This window comes from Podarcis pityusensis (assembly GCF_964106645.2).
Source record: "Podarcis pityusensis genome assembly, chromosome: 7".
NCBI lineage: Eukaryota > Metazoa > Chordata > Lepidosauria > Squamata > Lacertidae > Podarcis > Podarcis pityusensis.
The window spans coordinates 39,176,529-39,203,141 of NC_138031.1; the positions used below are offsets into that span (position 1 = coordinate 39,176,529).

The window sequence follows — 26,613 nt, forward strand, 5'->3', positions numbered from 1 at the left end:
AATAATTACTTGTATTCCCTGACACCCCAGAAGCAACTGTGGAACTTCCCCCTCACATTGTGTTTAATGAAGAGGTGTGAATGGGGCTGACTGCCAGGAGGGGGCGATGTGGCATATCTAATCTCTCTTACACCAGGACTGAGAAATCTATGGCCCTCCAGAAGTTGTTAGGCTCCAGCTCCCATCAGCTCCAGCCAGCATGGTCAATGAGCAGAGGCGGTGGAAGTTGTAGCCCAGCAATACTGCAAGAGGCACAGGTTGCACACCCCATGATTTGATCAAAAGATCATACGCAATGTTACCACCCATAGTATTTGACTAGTAGATGCATATAACAGGTGCTCTATATCCTTGAAATTTTTGCTTCATGTTTTGTAACAGTAAGCCTTTTTCCAACCTCACCAAATAGAAAGATCTTCTTTTATAATGAAAATACAAATAATTGTCAAAAGATGATAAAATATTTGGAATCTGCTGGGGAAGACTCAGTTTGAGCCAGGTCTTTTCCCAGAACCTGTGAGGTAAGCCCCAGAATCTTCTTTAAGTATTAAAGGCTATATCTGGATCAGGTGAGATAATAAATGTTGAGTGTGCCTTTGAGTGGTCTCACTGCATTTTCTACACTATTGAGTAAAAACAAACAGTATTGCAGGGGCGTTGGACTAGATGACCCCTGGGATCCCTTCTAACCTACAATTCTTTGATTCTATGAAATTCAGACTATGCAATTCTTCTAACTTAACAACAGGTTCTTGGAAGATCGTAGCTGATCATCACGTACAATGAGGTCTAACATTATGAGTTGGTTAACGCAATCTTTTTCAAAATTATAAACTTCACAAACCTGTGGCACGCAAAGTTATAATCCGAGCTGGTGATAAAATCCTTTACTACAATTTTCTCCAGAAACCAACCATTTCCTAGGAGGAATTATGAAGATGATAAAGATTCCATTCTTAATAGTGAACTAATCACACACACACACAAATGACTGTTACTAAGATCCAGATAAAATGTGCATGAACAATGCATGGGATGCTGTAGATATGCAACTGAGTCATCACAGGGCTAACAAAACATATATCTTACTCAATGTCACCTTGAATTCACCTTCTCAATTCAATCTGAGCACATGCTCACCTGCTAATAATCAAGTCCTATATAATCAAATAATCATCACACATCTGTGGCCCATTTATTTGTGCTACATACGAATAGCATTTACATATTAGCAAACTTTTCTCTATGATATTATTTGGGGGGAGGGAATCAAATGTGAATTGTATGTAGAGGAAAAAACCCTAATCCGACAGTTTTTGCTGTAAAGGCTGCAGTGCTTACTGAATGATAAACTGCTGTGAAGCAGTGTAATTTTGTGGCATACTCCAGGAGCACGGAAAAGTAATGGTTCAATCATCAACCAATCAAAGCAAAGGTTCACAATGCAGATTGTCACCAGTTTGGGAGAATTGTATATTGACAAGCACAAAGCATAACTGAGAAGATTGATTCTTTTATGCTGCAGTTCTCAGTAAAAGGCTGAAAATCAGTTTACCTCTTCAAACATTACAGTTTCCCTACACGAAGTTTAAGAAAAAATATGTAAAAAAATGTGTACGCAATCATGTGTGAAAACAGTTTGAATGTCCAGTTTGTCACAGTTCTCACAAATGATGGTAGGCATATTTTTCCTAAAATAACCTGCTTGTCCTAAATATTGATCTGTCATTTTAAAAATAAAAATATGTCGCTTCTGTGAGTCCAGCAGTCATATAAATGGGCTACTTGTCATCATTTCTATGTCAGCAAAACAGGTTGACAGAATTCACTGCATTGACATTTCTGACCTGAGCCAAGTCCATTGTGTCCTATAACAATTCTATGCAGATTTCCAAGGTGCACGGCTTCAAGTAAAAATATATCAGTCTGCAATCAAACAATTAAAGTGTGATTAGAAAAGTTTCAGGATTAAAAACGTTAGATCTCTCTGTCTGATGCATTATCAGTCTATGTGGTCAGTGAAGCACATAAGTATGAATGGATACCCAAAACCAGTTTCTACCTGTGTAGTAAATGGCAAAAATAATTCTTGTTGATCACAGTAACTCACCTGAATTAAAATAATTGTTCAGTGGGCTCAGATCCCTTGGAAGCAACACTGAGGCTAGGTGGCTGGCAGCTGAGGAATCCCCTGGCCGGCTGCTTGGATTGATGGGCTTTCCCTCCAGCTAACCATTTGAATCTTGGGCTAATCCAGCCGTGGCAAGTGGGTGGGGCTTGGGAGTGGAGCAGGCTTCACTCCTATAAAGCCTGGCTGCACCCTACCCCAGGGACCTCAGTCTGCTGAAGAACATCTCAGCCAAACTACATAGGGTCACTAGCCGATCTGACTTTGGCAGAATACTTTCCTAACCTACATATTTGAACTGTCCCTACTGATATGATTTTTTAAAAAATGTCCTGACATATTGCTAGTAGCAATATTGGGACAAATGAGTTTATGGGTTAGAAACCTGTGCTTTCTGAATGCATGAATAGCCCTGTAGAAATATTCACAATGAAATGGGGACAGGGGAGTACTTCAGAAGATAAAGACACATTGCTATAATCCACTCACTTGTCCTTTTACACATTTCCTAGGTTTCTTTGACCTACGGAGCTGTCGGGAACCAGTGTCACCTTTTTCTCCATAGACAGCAATGTAGATCTCAGCTTCTGTTCCAGCATTCCACAGATCACCTGTTACCACATGCACCTCATACACTGCCACTGAGAGTAAGAGAAGACAGGCTTTTACAAACATACTATTGCATGCACAACACCAACAACTGCTATTGATGCATCATCCTATTGGGAAGTTTGGCATACTATACAGTAAGAAGAGTTGCCCCCATATTAGCTAGCGTCTATAAGAAAACAAATCATATATAGGGTGTTTCTTATGTGTCATCAACATCAGGATGTATGTGTTTATGGGAAAATAAATGTTTGTACTCTGCCTCATTCATGAAAGGGTGTGTGCCTTTTTCAATATGGAGGAGCAAGTACAAAGCTTGAGGGTACTGCTGTCACTTGAGGCACAAGTGGCCTTGAGTGCCTTCCACTAGCTTTGGCTGGTGGCCCAGCTACACCCCTATCTGGACAGAGATAGCCTAACTTCTGTCATCTATGCTCTAGTAACCTCTAGTAACCTTGCAGTTAGATTACTGCAATGCAGTCTATTGGGGCTGCCTCTGAAGATGGTTCAGGAACTTCAGCCGGTGCAGAATTCAGTGGCCAGGTTGTTCACTGGGGCAAGATAGTTTGAGCATCTTACACCAGGCATAGGCAAACTCGGCTCTCCAGATGTTTTGGGATGACAACTCTCATCATCCCTAGCTAACAGGACCAGTGGTCAGGGATGGTGGGAGTTGTAGTCCCAAAACATCTGGAGGGCGAAGTTTGCCTATGCCTGTCTTACACCGATCCTGGCCCGACTGCACTGGCTTCCAATTGGTACTTTCTGGGCCCAACTCAATGTGCTAGTTTTGACCTTCAACATGGCTCAAGGATCACCTGTTCCTAAATGAACTGACCTGGACTCTGCAATCATCAATTGAGCCCCCTCCTCATGTGCCTCCTCCACAAGAGGTCTGGAGGGTGGCAACATGAGAATGGGCCTTTTCTGCACTGGCTCCCCACTTGTGGAATGCTCTTCCCAGAGAGGGTTATCTGGCACCTTTGTTACATACCTTTAGGCACCAGGCAAAAACATTCCCTTCTCCCAGGCCTTTGGCTAATTAAACAATTAAATGTATATGGCCTTTTAAACTGGGGGGTGGGAGAGATATTATTTTAGCTATACATTTGTTATGATGTTATACATTTTTGTGTTTTAATATTGTAAACTGCCCTGTGATCCTCAGAGAAGGGCAGTATAAAAATTTAATAAATAATTAAGATAACAATAATTCTCTACAATAATGTGGAGAAAGTGTTGTATATCAAGGCAAGCAGCTTCTGTAACATCTGTCTGGGAGCAATGACCCAGAGGCATTAAGCTGATTTATACAAGGAAAATATTAATGTATATAAATAAACGTGGAAAAGAAACCAACCAGGCAAAGTTAAGCATCTTGAAGTTCATCCAATTTCACTGGGAGAGAATTAAACAAATGCGTAATTGTCCCACTAAAATCAATGGGTTAGTGGACCATTAAATCCCATTGGTTTCATTGGGACTGTTCTAAGCATGACTAAGTTGGTCTCCAACCCAATAAGACATACCGTATTTTTCGCACCATAGAACGCGCCGGACAATAGGATGCACCTTGTTTTAGAGGGGGGAGAACAAGAAAAAAAAAATCTCCCCCTCTCTGCCCAGCGCCCCTTCAGCGAAGCGGCAGGAGGCGCTGCACAGAGAGAGGGAGAATTTTCCCCCTCTTGTTTTCCCACTCTAAAACAAGGTGCCATTTAAGGTGCATTCAGGCGGCTACCTTGGAAGCCTGGAGAGCGAGAGGGGTCGGTGCACACCGACCCCTCTTGCTCTCCAGGCTTCAGGTTCCTTTCGACCTGCTCTTTGGGGCTGGCGGAGGGAAGCCCACCACCAGCCCAAAAGAGCAGGTCAGGGAGCAGCGGAAAGGCGCAGCGGAGAGGCTGCTGCCATAGTCGCACATCACTTCTCCAGCTGGGAGAGGGTCACGGGGCTATGGCTTCTTCAGCCCCGCACACGCTCTCCCAGCTGAAGAGGTGGCGCGCGGCTAAAGAGGCTCCTGCCATAGCTGCGCGTCACCTCTCCAGCCGGAAGAGGGTCGCGGGGCTATGGCGTCTTCGCTTCACAAGACGCACACACATTTCCCCTTCATTTTTGAAGGGGAAAAGGTGCGTCCTATAGAGCGAAAAATACGGTAATTTCTAAATTAACTTCTTTATCTTGGAGTATTTCCACATCTACTATCGGAACTCAGAGAGTAGAGAAGGGGGAATGGTTGCTTGTACCTAATGAGGAGAATCTCTGTTAGCAAATGTAGCTACCAGATATAACGCTGAGTAGGAAGCGATCAGAGCAGTATATGAGGGATGTGGGCAAAGCCCTAAATGGCCTTGGTCCAATGTACCTGAAGGAGCATCTCCACCACCATCATTCTACCCGGACCCTGAGGTCCAGCACTGAGGGCCTTCTGGCGGTTCCCTCACTGAGAAGCCAAGTTACAGGGAACCAGGCAGAGGGCCTTCTCAGTAGTGGCACCTGCCCTGTGGAACGCACTCCCACCAGATGTCAAAGAGAACAACAGCTACCAGACCTTTAGAAGACATCTGAAGGCAGCCCTGTTTAGGGAAGCTTTTAATGTTAAAAGTACCGGGCTTAAACATATATTTAATGGTCATATATTTCTATTTATCATTCCCCATTAAGTATTTTCCATGTCTAAGCAGTTTCCTATGGATTGCAGTTATAGGGACGGGAAGAGTCCCCATAACTCCTGCTATTTTTGTATTCCTTACCTGGAAGAATGGGCTGACCCAGATGTAAAACAGGAAGTTCTTGACTTATTTCGCCATCATCCTGTTGTGCCAGCCACCTATCTACAGGGAAATCAAACTGCTCCCCTGTCACAAGATTCTGCAAATGCAGCTGAAATGCAAGCAATCAAGTCTACATTATTGTGGTATCTTTACAAAAATAAACTAATACTTTTCAAAAATGAACAAATGCTGTTACAGTCTTTACTGGAACAGACCCCGAGTATGTGAGGGTCACTTTTTATGCTGCATTATAAATATATAGACTGAGTTTTCCAACCCAAACCCATGTCAGAGGTTTCCTGAATTTGTACTGTAAGTACCATACAAATCTCTCTAATCTACCTTTCCCCCCTCAGAATACATGATAACTGTGTCTGTGCTCTTTAGAAGTCTAAGATAAGTATATTCAAGGATGGAACCTGACTACACTCCCCAAAAATGCACAAAATGTTTCTCTGGTTTTTTTTACTCAGAAATACTTTTCATGTATTCTGAATCATACCAAGAGCTTACTTGACCAGAACAGTCTCCCAATTGCAGACACAATACAACAAATTCAGTTCATGTCTGAATTTGAATCTATCAAATTTACACTTTGATGACAACTAAAACACAGTCATCCTTCAAAATTTGCATTTAACAAATTTTGCAGTTGTCAAGCCAATGTTTTAAAAAATGCATATATTAGGGTGAAGTAAAGATAAAAATTAATATATTAGTGAAAATGACATACTAAAATGCATTGAGTGAAATTGCTTGTAAAGATGTTTACATTAATCAAAACAGCATACAAAGATGTGTAACTAGATAGAAATTAACAGTAAAATGCTGAAGAATTTTCATGGGGATTAAATACGTATACAGTGGTACCTCGGGTTACATACGCTTCAGGTTACATACGCTTCAGGTTACAGACTCCACTAACCCAGAAATAGTACCTCGGTTTAAGAAATTTGATTCAGGATGAGAACAGAAATCGTGCAGTGGCTGCGCAGCAGCAGCAGGAAGCCCTATTAGCTAAAGTGGTGCTTCAGGTTAAGAACAGTTTCAGGTTAAGAACGGACCTCCGAAACGATTTAAGTACTTATCCTGAGGTACCACTGTATATTGAAAATGACTGCAGAAATGGGCATAATTGAATTTAAGATTGGAAGAATGAGAAACTGAGAGAACGAAAACTGGCAGGTCCTTCCATTTACAGGAATGACAACAGAGGTGTGTAGAAAAAGGCAGGAGCAAAGGAGTCATTCCCACTCTCCCAATCACATGATAGTAATTGTGGTGTGAGAGGACAGAACAAGCGAATAGAGTCCTTATCGGCATTCTTGTGTGGATGCAGTACTTGGAGGATTTTTTTAATTTTAAATTGCAGCCTTTATCTTAAAAAACCAAAACCTTAACATGGCAAATATATAGGGCTATCTGATTGTTATCCTCACTACAATGTAGGGGTTTTTTTAAAATAAAAAGGTTAGGCTGAGACACAGTGACTGTCCCAAGACCACCACCTATTGTTGAAATTCAAAAGAAGCATGCAACTCTCCTTCCACTTTCAAATCTTATAAAATGGTTTCACTGTTTCTTTAGAGCAGCCCCTGGTGATCTGAATAGATGAGAACAGGGATTCAAATAGAGTTTGCTGTCATCATAGTCCATTGGCTGTGTGGTGTTCTTCATTGTCTTTAGTAACTTGGCATTCACTTGAAAGTACAGTGGTACCTCGGGTTAAGAACTTAATTTGTTCTGGAGGTCTGTTCTTAACCTGAGGTACCACTTTAGCTAATGGGGCCTCCCGCTGCCACCCCGCCGCCAGAGCACAATTTCTGTTCTCACCCTGAAACAAAGTTCTTAACCCGAGTGTAGTGGTTCTAGGGGTTGCTCGTGCGTAAGGCGGTGCAAACACCTGGCTGGGTTGCCTGAGTGAACCGTCCGGACAGCCACTCACCTGTGGCTGTCTCAATCGCTGGCGGAATCCGTCAGTGGGCGTTCCTTAAACTTCTTCCAGCAAAGAAGCTCTTTGACGCCTAGTCTCCTACTCTCTCTGCGCGAAAGCCTTCTGAGCAAGGAGGGCATAGGCAGCGAAGGACCTCTACTCTCCCTGCTGGTCCCCGGCAAGGAGTCATGGGACTGCCTCACCGCTTCCCCCATCTGCCCCCCTTCTCCACTGGTGCTACGCTGATTCTCTTCCCCAGAAGATGGGCTGCCTCTCCCAATCCCGGGACGCTCTCCGGAATCCCTCTGGATTTTGCTCTCTCCCTCTGGCACTGATGGCAGTTCCCTGACACCGAGGTACTAATTCTGGGTTAGCGGAGTCTGTAACCTGAAGCGTCTGTAACCATAGAGATACCACTGTATATCACTAACCTTGAGTCTGTGGTTTACCAAAATTTTGTTTACTGGATAACATTTTCTTCAGCAGCAACAATGTACTATTCCAATTGTGTAGCTATGCAACATGTGAACATATAGTATGTGCATGACTAAGGTTTTGGCAAAGCAGCAAAAGTGTCATTTGCCAAGATCTTCAGAAAGAATGATTGATTTTAAGATATGGACATAGCTCACCTCTTTGCAGTGCCAGGCAGGGGTTTCTCCAGAGTTATTGTGCCCTATCCGTATTTTGTAGAGCTCTCCTAGGTCTTCCGTTTGTATCTGTTAAAATAACCACACACAAAACAGCAGTTCATCTAGCTTCTTTGAACATAAAACTGCTCCAGTAACTTTGGTTCAATATGTTTCACATATTAGTTCAGAATACTATTTCATCTTTGTAAAGCATTTAGCTCAAGGAGGACTGAATAAGTAGGTCCAGCTGTGAGTCTGCAAAACTGAGTAAATTTACTTGAAATAGAATTCAAATGAAGTAAATGTGTTTAGGATTTTTGTGTCAGTGGGTTCAATCTTAGGGCATCAATGCAGCCTACAACATATTGAAGCAGCAAGTCCTCGCTTAGAGTGGTGTGATAAATAGAGTGTTTCATCTTAGGACATTAGCCAGCTTATCAATTTACAGTCTGGAATGACTTCATTACTTATATGAACATCACTGTTTATTTTTATATACTTGTAGTCCTTGAAGCGTGAAGCCAACCTCTACAGGGAAATGTGATGAACTGAGAGTTATATGGGTTGAGGTTGCCTTAGATGGACCAAAAAAAGCAGAAGGCTAGCCAGCCAATGGAATACAGTCTCTTGTTCTCTGGCCTCAACTCTTCTTCCCAGCCCAGGGGAAAATCAGAGGAGAAGGAGAATTGTCTGGGAAGCCTTTGGCCTTTATTCAAGTAACTTCTAGGCCAGAGGATGTTGCTTTCCCTGACTTCTCAGACTCAAAGCGTACCCCCTCATCCAGTCTTCACATTCCACATGCCATTGGAGGCTGCAGCTGCAGAATCATGAAATGATCCTTTAAGAAACAGGCAGCTCCTCATAGGGGGAGATGTCAAAAGTAGGTCCAGACCAGTTGGCCTTCAGAAGGCTTCAGTATAATTCTGAGGTAGCAGTTTCTGCCTGTACTTGCCATAGTCCAGGGTTCTAACATACTGTGCTTTACCTTGGCAGTTATTATCTTGTACAGCTTATTAAATGTGATTCTGCCTTTTCAGATTTGACTTTGCTCTTCAGGATGTGACCCTAACCTTCCAGTAAGTGCACTGCTTCAATCCAACCTCCCCTGGGTACTATAAGCCAAGCTAGGACAGATCATACAGGCCAATGCATACAAGTTCACTCATTTTTCATTTCTACTGCTCCCTCTGGGGACTGGCCATTTCTGATGGTGGCAACCATGGATTTCAACTGCACCCATCTATCTTAGGCTACATTTCTCATGGTTTTCCAAAAGCCAACTGGACTGAATTCACGTTCAATAAGTATCACTGGAAAACATAGAGCCATCTTGGCCTCAGCTGATATGCTGGAAGTCATGAACTGACCCTGGGAATACAAGTGAGCTTCATCAGGAAAACCCCATTATTACTGTTTACCCGCCTTAAATTCAAGTCATGGGTTTTATGCAATGTAGCACTATATAAACATTTTGTCCATGCAAAGATTTCTGTTCATGCAACATATTGCTCTCCCCATCTCCTCCCCCTGCACCCCCATATGTGTTCTAGGGGTTTTCCCAACCCTCTGGAACAGAACCGAGAGGGTTCAGGGCATGCAGTGGAATGAGAGGGGTGGAAAAGTCACATCATGGAAGCAGAAGTCTTGTGCTGGCAGCATGCAGTCATTGAACACCACCCAATGGATCGAACTGCTTCCCCATGACAAAATGTTTAGAACATCCATTACAACTGATCTGCAATGAAAGCAGTTTTTGCAAATTCAGAATGCCATGTGACGGTGGCAAATAATATAATTCAGTAAACAGGATTATGTGGAGCAGCCCTAAAACCACAAAGAGCTACTTTAGAAGCATACACCACTTTTTGTTATAGTCTTTTCCACTCCACACAACTGGAGAATGACTGAACTGTGTTCTTGACTTAACAATAAAGAAATGAAAACTTTGCTTAACAAAAAAAGTTAACTCTTTATTTTTAATCATGTGCTATCCTTATAAAAAACAGTATTTTGTTATAGTAATAACTTACAATGAATGTATCTTCATTTCCTCTTTCAAACACCTTTTTCTCCTCTCCATATAGAAAGACAGCTCCTGAATTATTTTGATCCCCATATAGTACAATATAAACTTGTGAGCTGGTGCTGGCAGATGGTAGGTCACTGGTAAAAACTGTTACCTTCCATTTCCTAGCTAAAGAAACATATAAAGAAATCTATAATTAATGGGAATTAGGATGTGCCTCTCACCAGGTAAGAATTGCCCTTCCTTAAAATAATCACAAATTACTGGAAGTTGTGCCTGAAATACCCATTTTCCACACTCTGGTTTCAACTAGGCAGTAGCAGATGGCATCGTAGGGCAGAGGTGCTCACCTGACCTCCTAGGTGAGTCGCTGCTGTTCACTAGCAGGAAGGGCAACAGGGGATGCAGTAGCTTGGATGGCACAGTGCAGATGGCAGGAGTGCCAGATTAGCTCCTCTGGTGTGTTTGCTCCGTGACACCCTTGTCAATGCCCTACCCCTCCCAGTAAGCTTCACTGACTCACCTAGCAGGTCATGTCAGGTAAGAGATCTACTCCACTACACTGTCCATTATTGCAATAGGGCTTCAATGATACACATTCACACAAACACGCTCATGCTTCCGTGAACCTCAGACAGTCTTTCTTCCTCATGCCTTATAGTTTCTTTTCTTCGGCAAGGTCAATTTTGATTGCCTTTCAGCTCCTGATTCCAAAGAAAGTTGATAAGAACATGAGAAGAGGCCTGCCAGATCAGGAGAAAGGCCCATCTCATCTGGTCTCATGTTAGGGGAAGCTCACATACTGGACCAGAGAGCAACAGCACTGTGATTCCCAGCAAGTGTTATTCAGAAACATACTGCCTCCAACAGTGCAGGCTGAGCATAGCCATTATGGCTCGTAGCCACTGTCCCAATTCCAGCACAGATTGCTTTGTCACACAGATTTACAATTATTGCAGCCAGATTCAGAGGCTGTCTTCCATCACATTCAGTTTTAGCACAGATTTTCTACAGTGATTTTCTCCTTACGGGAATTATCCATGAAATGAACAGGAACACTCAACGGGCAGCCATTTAGTTTTTCTCATTCTGTCCCTGTACTTGTGCCTTGATAATGACTTATAATGTTAATAATATAGCACCAATAAGACCTGTACAGCTTTGCTTTTATTAAATCATTCTCTTCACTAGTTGTAATTGAATATTATGCTCATTTGTTTAATCCAATTTAGCAATATCCATGAGATTAAAAGAAGAAACTGATTTTAAGAATCAGCAGTTAAGAGATAAATGACAATGGGTTCTTTGGGGCAATAGCACCTGTGAAAGGGAACTGAACATCAGTGCATAATGGCCTGCAATTCTGTCAAGCAGAAATCATTCTCTGCATCATCAAATGAAACGATGTTATGCTTTCAATATTTAGTCACTACCCATTAACCACTTGCTGCAATATTTATATTTAGAAACTTCTATAACACAAATACTGTATGTATAGCAGAAGTACCACATTGGTTATCACACATTAGGAGTCCAAATAGTTTGTGACCTAATAATGAAGTCTTCAGATTTTCAAACAAGTTTTTCATCTGAAAATTTCCAGACATTAATGGCAACCTTTAGGCAATCTTATTAGTTACTGCTTGTGTTCATGATGGAGTAAAAGAAGAGTAGGAAACATTTTTCTACCCAGGGGCCATTTCCCCTCTCGAGTGACCTTCCAGGACCACATGCCAACAGTGGACAAATCCAGAGGCAAAAAGTGTGTGCAGCACATGACTTACCTTTGTACTGCAGGCTACACTCCACTATGAAAAACAGAGTGGTTGGGCTGTACTGCTTAAATGACCTCCTTCCAGTTCCAACCACTGAAGTACAGTCCAGCCAGCTACCATCTTGCCTTTCTCTACTTTCCAGCTATTCACATTCCATCAGGGGACTTACAGCCTTCATGACTATATTTTGTGTATAAAATTATCATTATTGTTTGTTTGTTTGACTTATATACCACCCTTCATCTTCAGATCTCAGGGCAGCTCACAAGATAAAAATGCACCTTTTTTGTTTGTTTGTTGTACCTCATGGTTCTTCAAGATGGAGCCCTAATCAAAAGTCTCCATCCTAGGCTCTTCCCACTTACGAGCTTCAGTAACTAATACAGGCCATTCAAAAAAGCAATTTTCATCTGTGATGGGAACTGTAGTGTGCCCAATTTTTGAGACATGTTTATCTTAAAAATTCTAAAATAATATAAACAAAAACAATTCCTTCTGTTTTCATAGAATCATAGAGTTGGAAGAGACCACAAGGGCCATCGAGTCCAACCCCCTGCCAAGCAGGAAACACCATCAGAGCACTCCTGACATATGGTTGTCAAGCCTCTGCTTAAAGACCTCCAAAGAAGGAGACTCCACCACACTCCTTGGCAGCAAATTCCACTGTCGAACAGCTCTTACTATCAGGAAGTTCTTCCTAATGTTTAGGTGGAATCTTCTTTCTTGTAGTTTGGATCCATTGCTCCGTGTCCGCTTCTCTGGAGCAGCAGAAAACAACCTTTCGCCCTCCTCTATGTGACATCCTTTTATATATTTGAACATGGCTATCATATCACCCCTTAACCTCCTCTTCTCCAGGCTAAACATGCCCAGCTCCCTTAGCCGTTCCTCATAAGGCATCGTTTCCAGGCCTTTGACCATTTTGGTTGCCCTCCTCTGGACACATTCCAGTTTGTCAGTGTCCTTCTTGAACTGTGGTGCCCAGAACTGGATACAGTACTCCAGGTGAGGTCTGACCAGAGCAGAATACAGTGGCACTATTACTTCCCTTGATCTAGATGCTATACTCCTATTGATGCAGCCCAGAATTGCATTGGCTTTTTTAGCTGCCACGTCACACTGTTGGCTCATGTCAAGTTTGTGGTCAACCAAGACTCCTAGATCCTTTTCACATGTACTGCTCTCAAGCCAGGTGTCACCCATCTTCTATTTGTGCCTCTCATTTTTTTTGCCCAAGTGCAATACTTTACATTTCTCCCTGTTAAAATTCATCTTGTTTGTTTTGGCCCAGTTCTCTAATCTGTCAAGGTCATTTTGAAGTGTGATCCTGTCCTCTGGGGTGTTAGCCACCCCTCCCAGTTTGGTGTCATCTGCAAATTTGATCAGGATGCCCTTGAGTCCATCATCCAAGTTGTTGATAAAGATGTTGAATAAGTCCGGGCCCAAGACAGAACCCTGTGGCACCCCACTAGTCACTCTTCTCCAGGATGAAGAGGAACCATTGATGAGCACCCTTTGGGTTCGGTCAGTCAGCCAGTTACAAATCCACTGAGTGGTAGCATAGTCAAGACCGCATTTTACCAGCTTCTTTACAAGAATATCATGGGGCACCTTGTCAAATGCCTTGCTGAAATCAAGGTAGGCTACATCTACTGCGTTCCCTTCATCTACCAGGCTTGTAATTCTGTCAAAAAACGAGATCAGGTTAGTCTGACATGACTTATTTTTCAGAAATCCATGCTGACTATTGGTGATCACAGCATTCCTTTCTAGGTGCTCACAGACTGTTTGCTTAATGATCTGCTCCAGAATCTTCCCTGGTATTGATGTCAGACTGACTGGGCGGTAATTATTTGGGTCCTCTCTTTTCCCCTTTTTGAAAATAGGGACAACATTTGCCCTCCTCCAGTCTGCCGGGACTTTGCCTGTTCTCCAGGAATTCTCAAAGATGACTGCCAGTGGTTCTGAGATCACATCTGCCAGTTCTTTTAATACTCTTGGATGCAGTTCATCTGGCCCTGGAGACTTGAATACATCTAAACTAGCCAAGTATTCTTGTACTATCTCCTTAGTTATTCTGGGCTGTGTTTCCTCTGCTGAATCATTTGCTCCAAATTCTTCAGGTCGGGCATTGTTTTCTTTATCGGAGAAGACTGAGGCAAAGAAGGCATTGAGGAGTTCAGCCCTTTCTGTGTCCCCTGTTTGCATTTCACCATCTGAGTGACCCCACTGTTTCTTTGTTCTTCCTTTTGCTACGAACATACCCATAAAAGCCTTTTTTGTTGCTTTTAACCTCTCTAGCAAGCCTGAGTTCATTCTGTGCTTTAGCTTTTCTGACTTTGTGTCTATACGTGCTGGCTATTTGTTTGAATTCCTCTTTGGTAGTTTCCCCCCTTTTCCATTTTTTGTACACATCCTTTTTTAATCTTAACTCAGTTAAAGTTCTTTAGATAGCCACCCTGGCTTCTTTAGGCACCTTCCATGTTTCCGTCTCATTGGTATTGCCTGAAGTTGTGCTTTTACTATCTCCCTTTTAACAAACTCCCAGCCATCATGAACTCCCTTTCTTTTTAGTATTACTGTCCATGGGATCTCACCCAGCACTTCCCTAAGTTTTATGAAGTCGGCTTTCTTAAAATCAAGAAATTGAGTCCTAGTATGCTAGTATGCTAGTATGCTTGACTTTCTTAAAGTCAAGAAATTGAGTCCTAGTATGCTGTTTGTTTTAGCACTACCTAAGTTACTTATTATAAAATGCACTGAAATGTTAATAAATGATTACACAGTCATGAATTAATTTGCATTATAGACTTTTCTTATTGGTTCTATGGACCCAGCATCCTTACATTGATCTAATACAACCAGCATAGTCTGGTTGATGTTGGACAGAATTCAATGTTATAAGAGTGGACCTCTGCTTGTGCAACAGGAGTTAGCTTTCCATTATTCAACACATAAACCCCAATATTTTTCAGAGGATCCCCCCAACCCTAAAGAGCAGGTTTTGAGGGAGTGCAAGGTAATGCAGGGGCATGAGAAGAAAGTGAGGTCCTGTTGTGTGACTGAAAAACCATTCCATTTGTGCATTGGCAGCAACATTTACAGCCCATTGGGTTGAACATGCAACTTCAAATACATGTTCAATCATGAACCCTCTGGTTGGTCTCTGGATGAATCACCTTCCCTCAGAGTCAGTTTTCTATCCATAAACTGGAAATGTTATTGTGAGAGCCTGATTCAGGGATTGTGAGGATAGATGGAATAAATTCTGTATTGTGTTACAATAATTATTCCTTTAAAAACTGGTTTCAAAAATTAGTGCAACATATATGTAATATCTCCAAGACTGCTTTCATTAATTATACAAGATACAGATTGAGGTCAGGCTGTTCAGCAATCTTCCATTTTTCTTCAATAACAAAGGGCTGTTCTTTTAGCTTACTTTATTGTTCCTAATACAGATTCATTATCATAGAAACACAAATACAAGGGTAATGATAGCTATTGCTTTGAAACAATGTATAACAGCCAAGTATCTGTAGAAAAAACACATAGTCTTCAGTGTGGGCTTCCTCAAGGTTTGATTTTGTCGCCCATGCTGTTTAACATCTACATGAAACCACTGAGTGGGGTCATCAGGAGTTTTGGAGTATATTGTCAGCTACAGTATATGCTGATGACACACAGCTCTACCTTTACATCTACAGGCATGGCAGTGGATATGCTAGAGCATTGTCCTGCCTCAGAAATGGACCAAATGAGAGTCAATAAAGTGAAACTCAATCCAGATAACACTGAGACACTGTTAGTGGGTGGTTCCTTAGATCAGATAGGTGAAAAGTTGCCTACTCTTGATGGAGCTACAACTCCCTCTGAAGGAGTGGGTACACAGCTTGAGAGTACTTCTGGACCCACTGCTGTTGGATGAGGTTCAGGTGGCCTTGGTGACATGGAGTGCCTGGTTAGGGATAGCATAACTTCTGTCATCTGGGCTCTGGTAACCTCTAGGTTAGATTACTGCAATACATTATACATGAGGCTGCATCTGAAGACAGTTCAGAAACTTCAACTGGTGCAGAATTCAGTAGCCACATTACACCAATCCAGGCCCAATTCAGAGTGCTGGTTTTTACCTATAAAGCCTTAAATGGCTCAGGAGATAATAATAATAATAATAATAGTAATAATAATAATAATAATTTATACTCCGCCCATCTGGCTGGGGGCAGCTCCCAATCAAATATTAAAAACACAATACAACATTAAACATTAAAAACTTCCCTAAACCACAGTACCTCAAAGACTGCCTCTTCCATAAGAACCAACCTAGACCCTGAAATCATCATCCGAGGCTCTTTGTGTGCTTCCTCCTCAAGAGGTCTGGAGGATGGTAACATGAAAATGGCCCTTTTCCGCAGTGGCTCCCAGTTTGTGGAATGCTCTCCCAAGGGAGGCTCACCTGGTGCCTTTGTTACGTATCTTTAGATGTCAGACATAAACATTCCTTTTCTCCAAGACATTTGGCTAATTAAATAATCTATAGCCTTTTAAATTGTGGGGAGGTATTGTTTTTGTTTGTTGCTATGTTACATCTTTTGTGTTTTTATATTGTAAACCATCCTGTGATCCTCAGATGAAGTGTGGTATTGAAAATAATAATAATAATAATAATAATAATAATAATAATAATAGCTGCCTTTGGACTTTCAGAAATATGAACCAAGTTCTATTACACTAGCTACATTTAGCTATTGCAATGTTAGACTAGTAGTTTCTATCACGATTATCTCCAGTAGAAATGCAACAGAAGTGGTAATGTATATGATGTTTTCATTTTTTGACCATTCTAGAGTAGTCTCCATAATTGAAGACTAACTAGTGTCTGATTTTATATTCATTAAGACAGAGGGCAAACTTGGTAAAAAAAAAAAAAAACCAACAAAACTAGAGAGTGGCCTGGTTACATACATAAATGAGATCAGTTAGCCCTTCTTAGAATCATGCCTTTGTGTATTTTCTAAGTTTCTCAGTGTATAGAACACAAGAGTAAAGTTCACCGACATCATACATAAGAATATTGCCCATAATTGCAATACTTACTGTTGCCTATTTCAATATACATTAATATACAATATTGTTTTACAGTTTGTTAGTGAAGTATCTTTAACACCTGTTTTGTAAAACTAAAATGTTCTGTATACGGATCTCCAAAGTATTTCACTGGACAAATTATAAATATAAACTATGATAAGAATAGTTATGAAGATTTAGAAATGTAAACTTAACAGTTTTTTTCAGGTAAGTTAATTACACTTGCAGTTTAGAGAAAAATAACAATAAATAAAATGATCACAAATGGCCTCTCTAATAAAATAAACTTAATATCAGGCCTACTCCCTGTCCATGCTAGCGTAATGGGATGCATTTCTAATGTTCAATAATATGGGTCATGAGTTTAATCTACCATCACAAAAAAAAATATTAACTAATATTTCCATAGTTGCTCATGCAGAAAATTTTTGTAAGGTTATTTTGCATTTGTTAAGGAAAATATGTAACAAGAGTGAGAAAAACAAACAAGAACAAAAAAACATTTTCACAGAAGAATTATTAATAAGAAATTAGGAACATGTATTCCTCAAACCAGGGCATAAATTCACTGTCTTTATCATTTGTGGTTTTGTTTTGTTTTAATATATAGGCAGTGCTATATAATTCTTAATAACTTTTTTCAGAGTCTGAATACTCATTGTCACTTTCATCTTCTTTTACATAAGGTGAAGCTTCTTCTTTGATTCTGAGGGTATTTTCACCTTCCAAGTTTACAGTTACTTTCAAGCCAGTACTATTTAAGAGTGACTCATGATGGTGAAACTTTTCATGTTTGCAGCCTTCTGTTACATCTGCTAATGAAGAAGTAGGTTTCTCTGCAACCATTTTGTTTCCCTTATCTTTTGAGTTCTGCAGTACAGATAAATTATTATTCTGCTCCACTGTTATCTCACTGAATGCATCACTACTGGCATTATTTTCATGACTGTTGATCTCCTGTGTGCCTACATCAATATTTTCTGTGACATATAATTTCTTTAAACCTTGATTTTCTTTCAGTGCTGCTGACACAAGTAAACTGAAAGTACTGCCATTCATGAAATCTAAAGTATTGTCAGCATAGAGTCTGTTAAAAATATTATTTGCAATGTTATTAATGCTGCTGTTCTTCAGGTCTGTGTGATATTTGTAAAGTCCAGTTATATTTTTGCCTTGCCATATGAAATATGGAGTATTTGTTAACAAATGTGACCCCACTTGGTTCTCAACATCGGAGGCTTTTTGGTAAGCACATCCTCTGATCTCCTCATTAGTTGGCTTTATGATGGCTGTCAATATTGGACAATGTTGTCCACAGATAGCATGGAGTTTATCCAGTGAGTCTTGATCTTCACGGCTATTCCTGCTTGAATGAGTGTTGCTTATTGGTTGGGTTTGAACTGGCTCATCATTTGAAGACTGTTCTGCAGGATGCACCTTATTGTCTGGTAATCTAAATTCTACAGAAGTAAGAGCTGGGGAATTACTTTTCACTTCTGTATAAAATTGTGTGGAACTGTTACATGCTGCCTCAAAAAGCAAGGAGCTACTACACTGGTTGTTTCTGCTTTGTATACTTAAAGTATCAGGAAATGGATCCGAATCACTGTTATGAGGCATGTTGAAGTAGTTGCATCCATTGTCATATGGCTTAGCCATGTCTTCAAGTTCAGAAGATGATATTTCTTTGAGTGGCGGCCGGAGATTCAGATTCCCAAAATGTGAATACGGAATTTCATCACTATGATTGTCAAATGCTGTGTCAGCTGATGTTGTCTCTGCATTGCCATACATTCCAGAGTTCTCAGGTGGTGACCTCCTTATTAAATGGTTCTCCTTAAGAAGCCATTTTCCTTTATCAATCAGTACTCCTTCATCTTCAGCAATGTGTTCCCTAGCTTGGCAGTGCTGGTTTGTGTATTCCACTGAACAGTCATCATTATAATATGCGTCTTCCCCATTAAGACTAAACTGTGGTGCTGGCAAGGTAGCATTTTCTTTTTCCCACATGTCATTGTTTGCGTTTAAATCTTCTGGGATTTTAGGTGATGCAAATTCATCCAGCCAGGTATGATTCTTTTGACACAACAAAGGAGCTCCCTCCATTACATCATGACAGGGTTCTTCTACAGCATTTCCTTGTAGCGTTTGAGTCAAATATGGAGGATCAAGCTTAGAAGGGGACTTAAAGGAAGCTTCGGCTTTACCATAAAGTCTCTCAATAGTTCTTTTCACATACCCTTTGTTGTACTCTTTTTCATATATTGCTTCATCTACACTTTCATTCGTCAAGTCACTGGAATGCCTAACATTGTAATCACTTTCATCAGTTTCTGGTCGATAATCTGACAAGTCAGAAGTGGCAGGACTTTTCAGGCATTTTTTGAATTCCAAAGAAGAATTTGAGTAGGATCCACCCTCAAGTTCCTTTACTATCAGTTTTACTCGGGACACCTGTTCCTCTTCTCCTGGAATTTGCTTAGATTCATAACAAAAAGATAATGGTGATGGTGTAGACAATCGTTCTGAAGTCTCCTCACAAGTACCATCTTCCTCCATGTCTTCCCGTACAGAATTTTCTACAATGTCACCATTTGTGGTATTATCAGCAATGGAAGTAAGACACTCACTTGAATTTTCCTTTAACAACACAGAGTTGGTCCAGTTTAAATCTTCTGTGCCCTTTACTTCCTTATCATCTAACTCTGAAGTTTCTAGATCAAACATGTGGTCTTTATCATTAGAGGTCATGCTGTGAGTGCTTGACTTAGGTTCTTGTGATATCTCTGATTCTTCATTATTAAATGATGTATCTGTGGTTTTTTCCTGTGTGCCTTGAAATGAGCTATGTTCAAATGAACTTTGTTCATTTTCTTTAGGCAGATCCTCATTTGAAGCCAAGCCACAGCTATTCAAGTCAGCATTAATGCAGTTCAAATTTTGCATTTCATCATGAACATCCAAATCATTTAGATCTGAATTCTCTACTGGAGTACTGCAGTTCTCCTCCCCCTCCTCCCCACTAGACCTCTCCAATTCTCCTGCTAACACTTCTGCATCAATAACTTCCTCAGAACTCAACCTATTCTTAAAAGTTAAATTCTTGTTTACTTTTCCTTCTTCTTCAAAGACTGGTATATGTTTAATTTCAGCTTGAGAAAAAATTTCTTTGTGGTATGTTGGTTCCTGTTTCTCTATTTGCATTCCGGAGAATATTAAATGGTTTGCTGTGCAGTCCTGAAGATTGGAGACAGCAGTCTTCAGGTCTTCAGCTTCCTCTTTAATTGCAACTTGTTTCAAATACTGCAGGAGTGTAAATACTTCTGAACAGCTACAGGTAGTTTGTACCATGTCATCTTTATTTATATTGCACAAAGTTTCCTTGAGGTTAAGTAAAAGGAGCCAAGCGAGGAGGAGATTGGAAGAAGATCCAAGAAGGGAGGAAGAAGAAATGTCTGTAATGCATCCAACATGGTTCTTTTCAGCACTGAGCACTGTTGATTTCAGCTGGTGCAGCAACAGACCACTGACACAATCCTTCTGCATATCAGGTCCTAGAATGTTACTGGTGCCATTGGCATTAACCTGGGCAGCAATTTCAGAAATGTACCTTTGATCACTGGTTTCTAACAGAACCTTCTTTTTGTCATTTTCATGTATAATATTACACATGGATAGTTTATTATTGCTCTGGATATCTGACTGTAATAAATACTTGGCTTCTTCTATTAAACTTGCCTCAGCATCTGTCAAACAGCCAATGTGTCCTTCGTACAATTTTTTAACTGATTCTTCAACAGTTCCTAGTTCACTGAGATGATTTAATGTACCATTGGATAGTTTACTTTCACTAATATTTTTATTCCCTGATAGGCACGCATTCTTTCCTACTAACTGACTTTCTTTATCTGAAAAAGACTTGACAGACAACTGATGCATTGTTCTGTTATTTGAATTTATGGGAGGTAAATGCTTTTCAGGCATTGCAGCATTTGGGAATATGTTCTGCAACCAGTTTTGGACATAGCTTTCAAGAGAAAGTTCTGCAATCTCATTTGTCAAGGCTGCATTCCTCAAAGAATCCAATGTTCTAGTCTCATCCAACACAGGGACTTTACTACCTGAAGCACTTTCAGGTTTTTTATTCTTTTTTACTTTTTTATGTTTCAATGATGATTTGTGTGATTTGGCAGAAGTTACCCTCTTTTCTTTTTCAGCCTTAGGACCACTTCCTGTATCAGTCAATGGCTTCCATGAAACTATGCAACCTGGTGTTTGTTCTGTTACATTAGCTGTGTCACATGCACCTTCTTTAATCTGTTCAATTTCATTTTTAGGGTGATCTTTAGCCATTAACACTTCTTCTGCTTTCAAGTGAGGTTTTTTGTCTGATTTGGCTTTTAACTTAGGCAACTGTCTATTTAGATTTTGCTTCAGGTTAGATTCTAATTCATTTTTCTGGGATTTCTTAGAAACTTGACTATATAAATCTTCTTTAGGACCTAAACCTTTATTAGAACCTTCTAAGTTGGCAACAGGCAAAGCAAGCACTCTTTTATGAACTGTGATTTGAGGAGAAGAATGTGGTGCACTTTCTCTTGTGATATGCATCTCACAAGTCTTCACATCATTCTCAGGGGTTGCTTTGGCTGATATATCATGCAAGTTCTGTGGGAAAGCTGTGCCTTGTTCCACAATATCAGAGGAAGGTTTTCTCTTTTTCTTCTTTTTCTTCTTGCTCTTCTTTTTACTACTGGAAGATGCAGCTTGGCTTCCATCAGAGAGATGAGTTGCTGAGTTCTTGACAGTGATAGAAGAAGATTCTGTTATCGGGGGAGATCTTTGAGCACACTTGCATACTGTTTCACTGCTCCCAGGAGGTGAGTCATGTATGGAAGTTTGAGAAGAATGCAATCCCTTGCACTGGTTGCATAGCACCTCCTCACTTCTTGACTGAGATAATTCGGGGTGGCCGTTGAAGATGCCTACTTCCCCTCCAGTTTGATCACTTTGATTAAGCAAAGGCAGTCCAGTTGCATGGGATTTCTTTAGAGAAGATTGAGCATGACTGATGCTAGAATCATAACCAGATGTTAAATTGTTATCTAAGCCTTCCTCTGCAACTGATTTCTCCAAAACTTTCTGTAATAAGCCATCCTCACAAGGCAAGGCATTGGACTTTTTAATTGTGACCTTGTTTGATGTTTCTTCCTCTGTCTGGCCATCCTGAGATTCATTGAGCATATGATTGCTGCAAATTTCACTTAGTTTTGGTGTGGTAACACTTGATGTTTTACTGCTAGAGTGAGTGACCAGGCAATATTCAGATTTGGTATCACCGTTGTCCATTTCTTCACTGTAAGAATACTGCCCAACCATCTTTTTTTGGACTGCTGTGTCAGATACCACAGTTACACTTTCAACCAAGGATTTCTTTTGCTTGACTCTTCTAGGCCCAGGAGTAGGTGGTCTATAAAAAGGTTTGATCTTATCATTCTTTGCCTGGCTCATATCTACGTTCACAGAAGAATTCTGCCAGATGTCATAATTGCTAGCTTCCTTTCCACATGAAATATCTTGACTGATCATTTCTGTGTTGATGGGCTGCAGTGAGACATCATCTTCAGCCCTGTTGAAGTTTTCTGCATTTTTTCCACATGACTCATCTTCTGCAACAACTGCAGAGGTGCCAGCACGGCTAACTGTGGTCGTCCATTTTATAGTTTCCTCTTCTTTTATGTTGAATCGAACTCTCATCTCAACTGTCATGCTGCCATCTTGATTAAGATGAACAGACTTCTCAATGTCATCTTCAGGGGGCACCAAAGAGAAATCTTCCCCAGTATGTGAATGATTTTCTGCTAAGCTTGTGTCAATATTAGGTATGTAAGAAGACTCTGAGTTGTTATCATTACTGTAGCCTTTAGAAGAAGAAGCAGAAAACATCTGTGATCGGGAGCTTGAGTCTATCTGTACACTCACTTTCAAGTAATTTATTGAAAACACCCCAAATGATAAGATTAGATGGAAAGTGCAGAAGACAGTCATCAGAAATAACCATCCAGGGACAGAGGCAGCAGACAGGTAGGAAAGAGACAAGAGAAAACACAAAAAGAAGGTTGTTAGTACAAAAACATTCAGATAAAATAGCATTGGGGAGGGATTCAATTATATAAAACATTAGTAATAAATGGTCAGCCCCGCTGGTTAAAAGGCTAAAACTTGAAACAATGAAAACCTGTATAGCTTAAATAGTAGGGAGAAATGAGATATCTGTCCAGACACATCAGCTACTATCACCTAGTTAAAAAAAAAAAGAGCAGCAAAGAATAGACAAATATTTACTAGGTTTATGCATAGTCTTAAATATTAACAATGACAGATATTTTGGCCAGAAATAAACCAGGGATTTCAAATTTTAGCCTTTTAAGATTAAGCAGGTGTGCAGTGTGCAATTCTATGCATGATGGTGTGGGAGGAAGTTTCATGATGCCTAATCATGTTTTCTTCACAATGACGGCATTTACCATCATTTTTGAAAGTTCCAATTTATTTATTGAATTAAACATAATTTACACACTGCATCATTGTAAATAGAATAGAAATTGCTTAACCACAGTCTAAACAGAGAGTTCATATGAACAAATAACAAGTGCTGCTAGCAATGTTTCCAACCATTCTTCAGACTTTGGCAAGGAGAGAGTTCATGAGTTTTGATACACTCACTCAGAACATCCCTCTGCATGCCCTCGTTTTCCTAACTATGTGCATCGCGGATGGTCAGTGGATTTTAGAGATTATAGTAAGAGATGGGAATGATTTTTTAAACAGTGTATTAGACTGTGCTTAAAGGGCGTTAGGGAACCAATACAGTTCCTAGAGTGCTGGTGTTGCAAGCACTACCACTACCAGGAAAACAACTACTGCATATAACAGTGTCTTCAACAATAACGGAATTTAGTCACTGATATCCTAGACTCAAAATTATAAACACAAACAAATGCATTTGTTAGTCATTAACAGTGCAAGCCTAACAATGTTTACTTAGAAGTAAGTGCTATTGAATTCAGTTGGGTTTACTCCCAGGTAAGTGTGGTTAGGATGCAGCCTAAGACACTACAGGACTCTTCTCTGTTTTAATGATAGTCTTTAACAACCCTATTAGCATGTTTCATATATTTTTGCTTGTTTACTTATATTATTTTTTTGAAATATCTATTCTTGTATCCAAAAGAATCATTACATGGCTTAACATCAGTATGAACCAAAACAAGGCAATCATAGAACCAGAAGCAATAAAACAACAGAACAAGATAAGGACATAAAGGCAACAACTAGTTATGTGCTATTCTAAATGCCCTGAAAAATAGCAGGAACAACTTGCCATCTGAACTCCACTAGTGAAGGTGCTGGGTTTGTGTCTGTTTCTGTCTCTCTCTGAGGGGGAATTCCATACTCCAGGTGTCACCACTCAGAAGGTAGCCACCCTCACCACCTCAGAGAACAGGAGAATAGGGTCTCTGAAGTTGATTCCTATTTTACGTCTGGGAGCCAGTGTGGTGTAGTGGTTAAGAGCGGTAGACTCGTAATCTGGTGAACCGGGTTCGCGTCTCCGCTACTCCACATGCAGCTGCTGGGTGACCTTGGGCTAGTCACACTTCTCTGAAGTCTCTCAGCCCCACTCACCTCACAGAGTGTTTGTTGTGGGGGAGGGAGGGAAAGAAGAATGTTAGCCGCTTTAAGACTCCTTCAAGTAGTGATAAAGCGGGATATCAAATCCAAACTCTTCTTCCTACTAAAATGCCGATATGCAATATGTGTTGATGCAATGGTTTTTTATTTATTTATTTTTCATTACATTTTTGCTAACTTTTGTCTGTGGGTATCATACACCCTACTCAGGCATTCATGTGTGGCTTAAAATGAACAGGGCAGGGACCATGGGGGGCAAAAAAAGTTCCCCACTCCTGGTTTAGATTCATGTCATGAATCATGAGTTAGGCTATGTACACACGACATTTGAAAAGAGATGTAGATGGTCCTGGCAATTGCGGTGGGTGAGTCCAGACCTGCCCAATGTCACTGTGGGTAGGCATATATTAAGGTTGCCATGACCTCTTTCTTTTTCTTTCACTTGGCACATGTGCAGGGAGGAAAAGGCATAGATAACCTAATCAAGGAGAGAATTTTCAAATAGGTATCAAGTAACCACACCTAACCTTTTGGAGAGCAGATTCTAGATTCAATCTAGATTGAAAGCAGTATGTTGAGGACAAGCATGAACAGTGCTTTTTTTCTGGGTGTGTGCAGTACCGGCATCTTTTTTTTTATAGAAGAAAAGCACTGAGCATGAATGATTCCCAGTTGAGAAAAACTACATTTTTTTGTGCTGCAAATAGATTAGTGTGTACACAGTCTTACTTAGTTCTACTTTTCAAGACAAAGGGTGGCATTCATGCTACAGCAAGTGAAAATGAACATAATGTGAGTAAGCGTTGTAGCAAACTAAAGTGCACTCAGAGTAGACCCACTGAAATGAACCTAAGTTAGCTATGTCCATTAATTTCAACAGGTGTGTTCTGACTTGAACACTGAAAATAACTGATTTATAACAGGTGAGTTAAAAGATGAATGAGCTGTTAATAGATAATGATGGTTTTAACATAGTCAAAACCTTCATATTTAGAGGAATAACAGAGACTGCTGGTGCTTAATATTCTCCCCTTCCCTCAGGCTCTTTCATTTTCCTCATTTGTGAGGATTTGGCTAGGGAGTCTGTAAATGGTTTAACTGGCCTTTTTTTATATACTGATATCTAGACAGACCATTCCTTTTTGCCATTTTATTTTATAGAATAATAAAAGAGGGAGAAGGAAATTGGAACTGAGAATCATTAAAGACACTTACTTTTTCTACCCTCCGACTTGGCGTTTGTTCTGGGGTATACACGACTGGAGACCCCAGGCAGTTTACTAGGTAGTGAATACCGACGAGGATCATAATTAGCTGCTTTGAAGGGCTCTCTTCCTGCAGCTACAACAGCTCCAGAGCAGAGTATTAGAGCTTGAAGGTTGGGGACCTGAAAGAGAAACAGCAGACAAGGTTTCTTATTGTGAAAAAGAAAATCATCATTCTGTGGTCCAGGATTTTGATTAAAAGCCATGCTTCTATGAGCACTTGACACCTTTAGAAAACCCAAAGGAGAGCTGCAACAAAATGAGGCATGGATGGAAAGTCCTGTTCAGTGTTCTAGTTATCCACCCATGCTAATCCTTCACATCTTCTCCTCTCTGTTTTTGTTTTTATCTGCCAATCTGGCCCAACTCCAAACAACATTCTGAGGTTACTTGAAGATGCTCAGTCCTCATTGGGCTGCTATTGGTGTGTGGCACTTTTTGCCCCCTTAATTTCACCCCTTCCAAAAATTAATTTTCTACTTTTCAAACCTTGATGTTCCTGAGCATAATATTACCTCTCTTATTTCATTATTTTGGCAACATAGCTGTCACAACTCAGTACTTAAATTTGATATTAGTATATATTTGAAAAGGTAAAGAAATAGATGTAGCTATCAATATGTCTTCTGTGAAATTTTACAGTCTTAAATAATAACAAATGTCTGTCTTGTTCATGGCCACAACAGTTCCACAT

General features: G+C 40.4%; 2 protein-coding genes across 4 annotated transcripts in view; both read right to left on the minus strand.

Moving 5' to 3' along the window:
* The window catches only part of RP1 (RP1 axonemal microtubule associated), a 186,153-nt gene that overhangs the window by 139,441 nt on the left and 20,099 nt on the right, over nt 1-26,613 (minus strand). For all 3 annotated transcript variants that reach the window (XM_081013254.1, XM_081013252.1, XM_081013253.1), the window contains 7 exons: nt 25,870-26,041; nt 10,101-10,264; nt 8,071-8,157; nt 5,485-5,614; nt 2,618-2,769; nt 1,848-1,926; nt 845-920 (listed from right to left, as the gene is read on the minus strand). In XM_081013254.1, the coding sequence (XP_080869380.1) occupies nt 845-920; nt 1,848-1,926; nt 2,618-2,769; nt 5,485-5,614; nt 8,071-8,157; nt 10,101-10,264; nt 25,870-26,041 (860 nt within the window). The remainder of the gene's footprint in view (nt 1-844; nt 921-1,847; nt 1,927-2,617; nt 2,770-5,484; nt 5,615-8,070; nt 8,158-10,100; nt 10,265-25,869; nt 26,042-26,613) is intronic.
* LOC308481214 (oxygen-regulated protein 1-like) lies at nt 17,536-23,115 on the minus strand (the record flags this gene model as incomplete). The annotated part of the gene is made up of 1 exon (XM_081013257.1): nt 17,536-23,115. One exon carries the CDS (start codon nt 23,113-23,115, stop codon nt 17,590-17,592), a length of 5,526 nt encoding a protein of 1,841 aa, XP_080869383.1. The 3' UTR covers nt 17,536-17,589.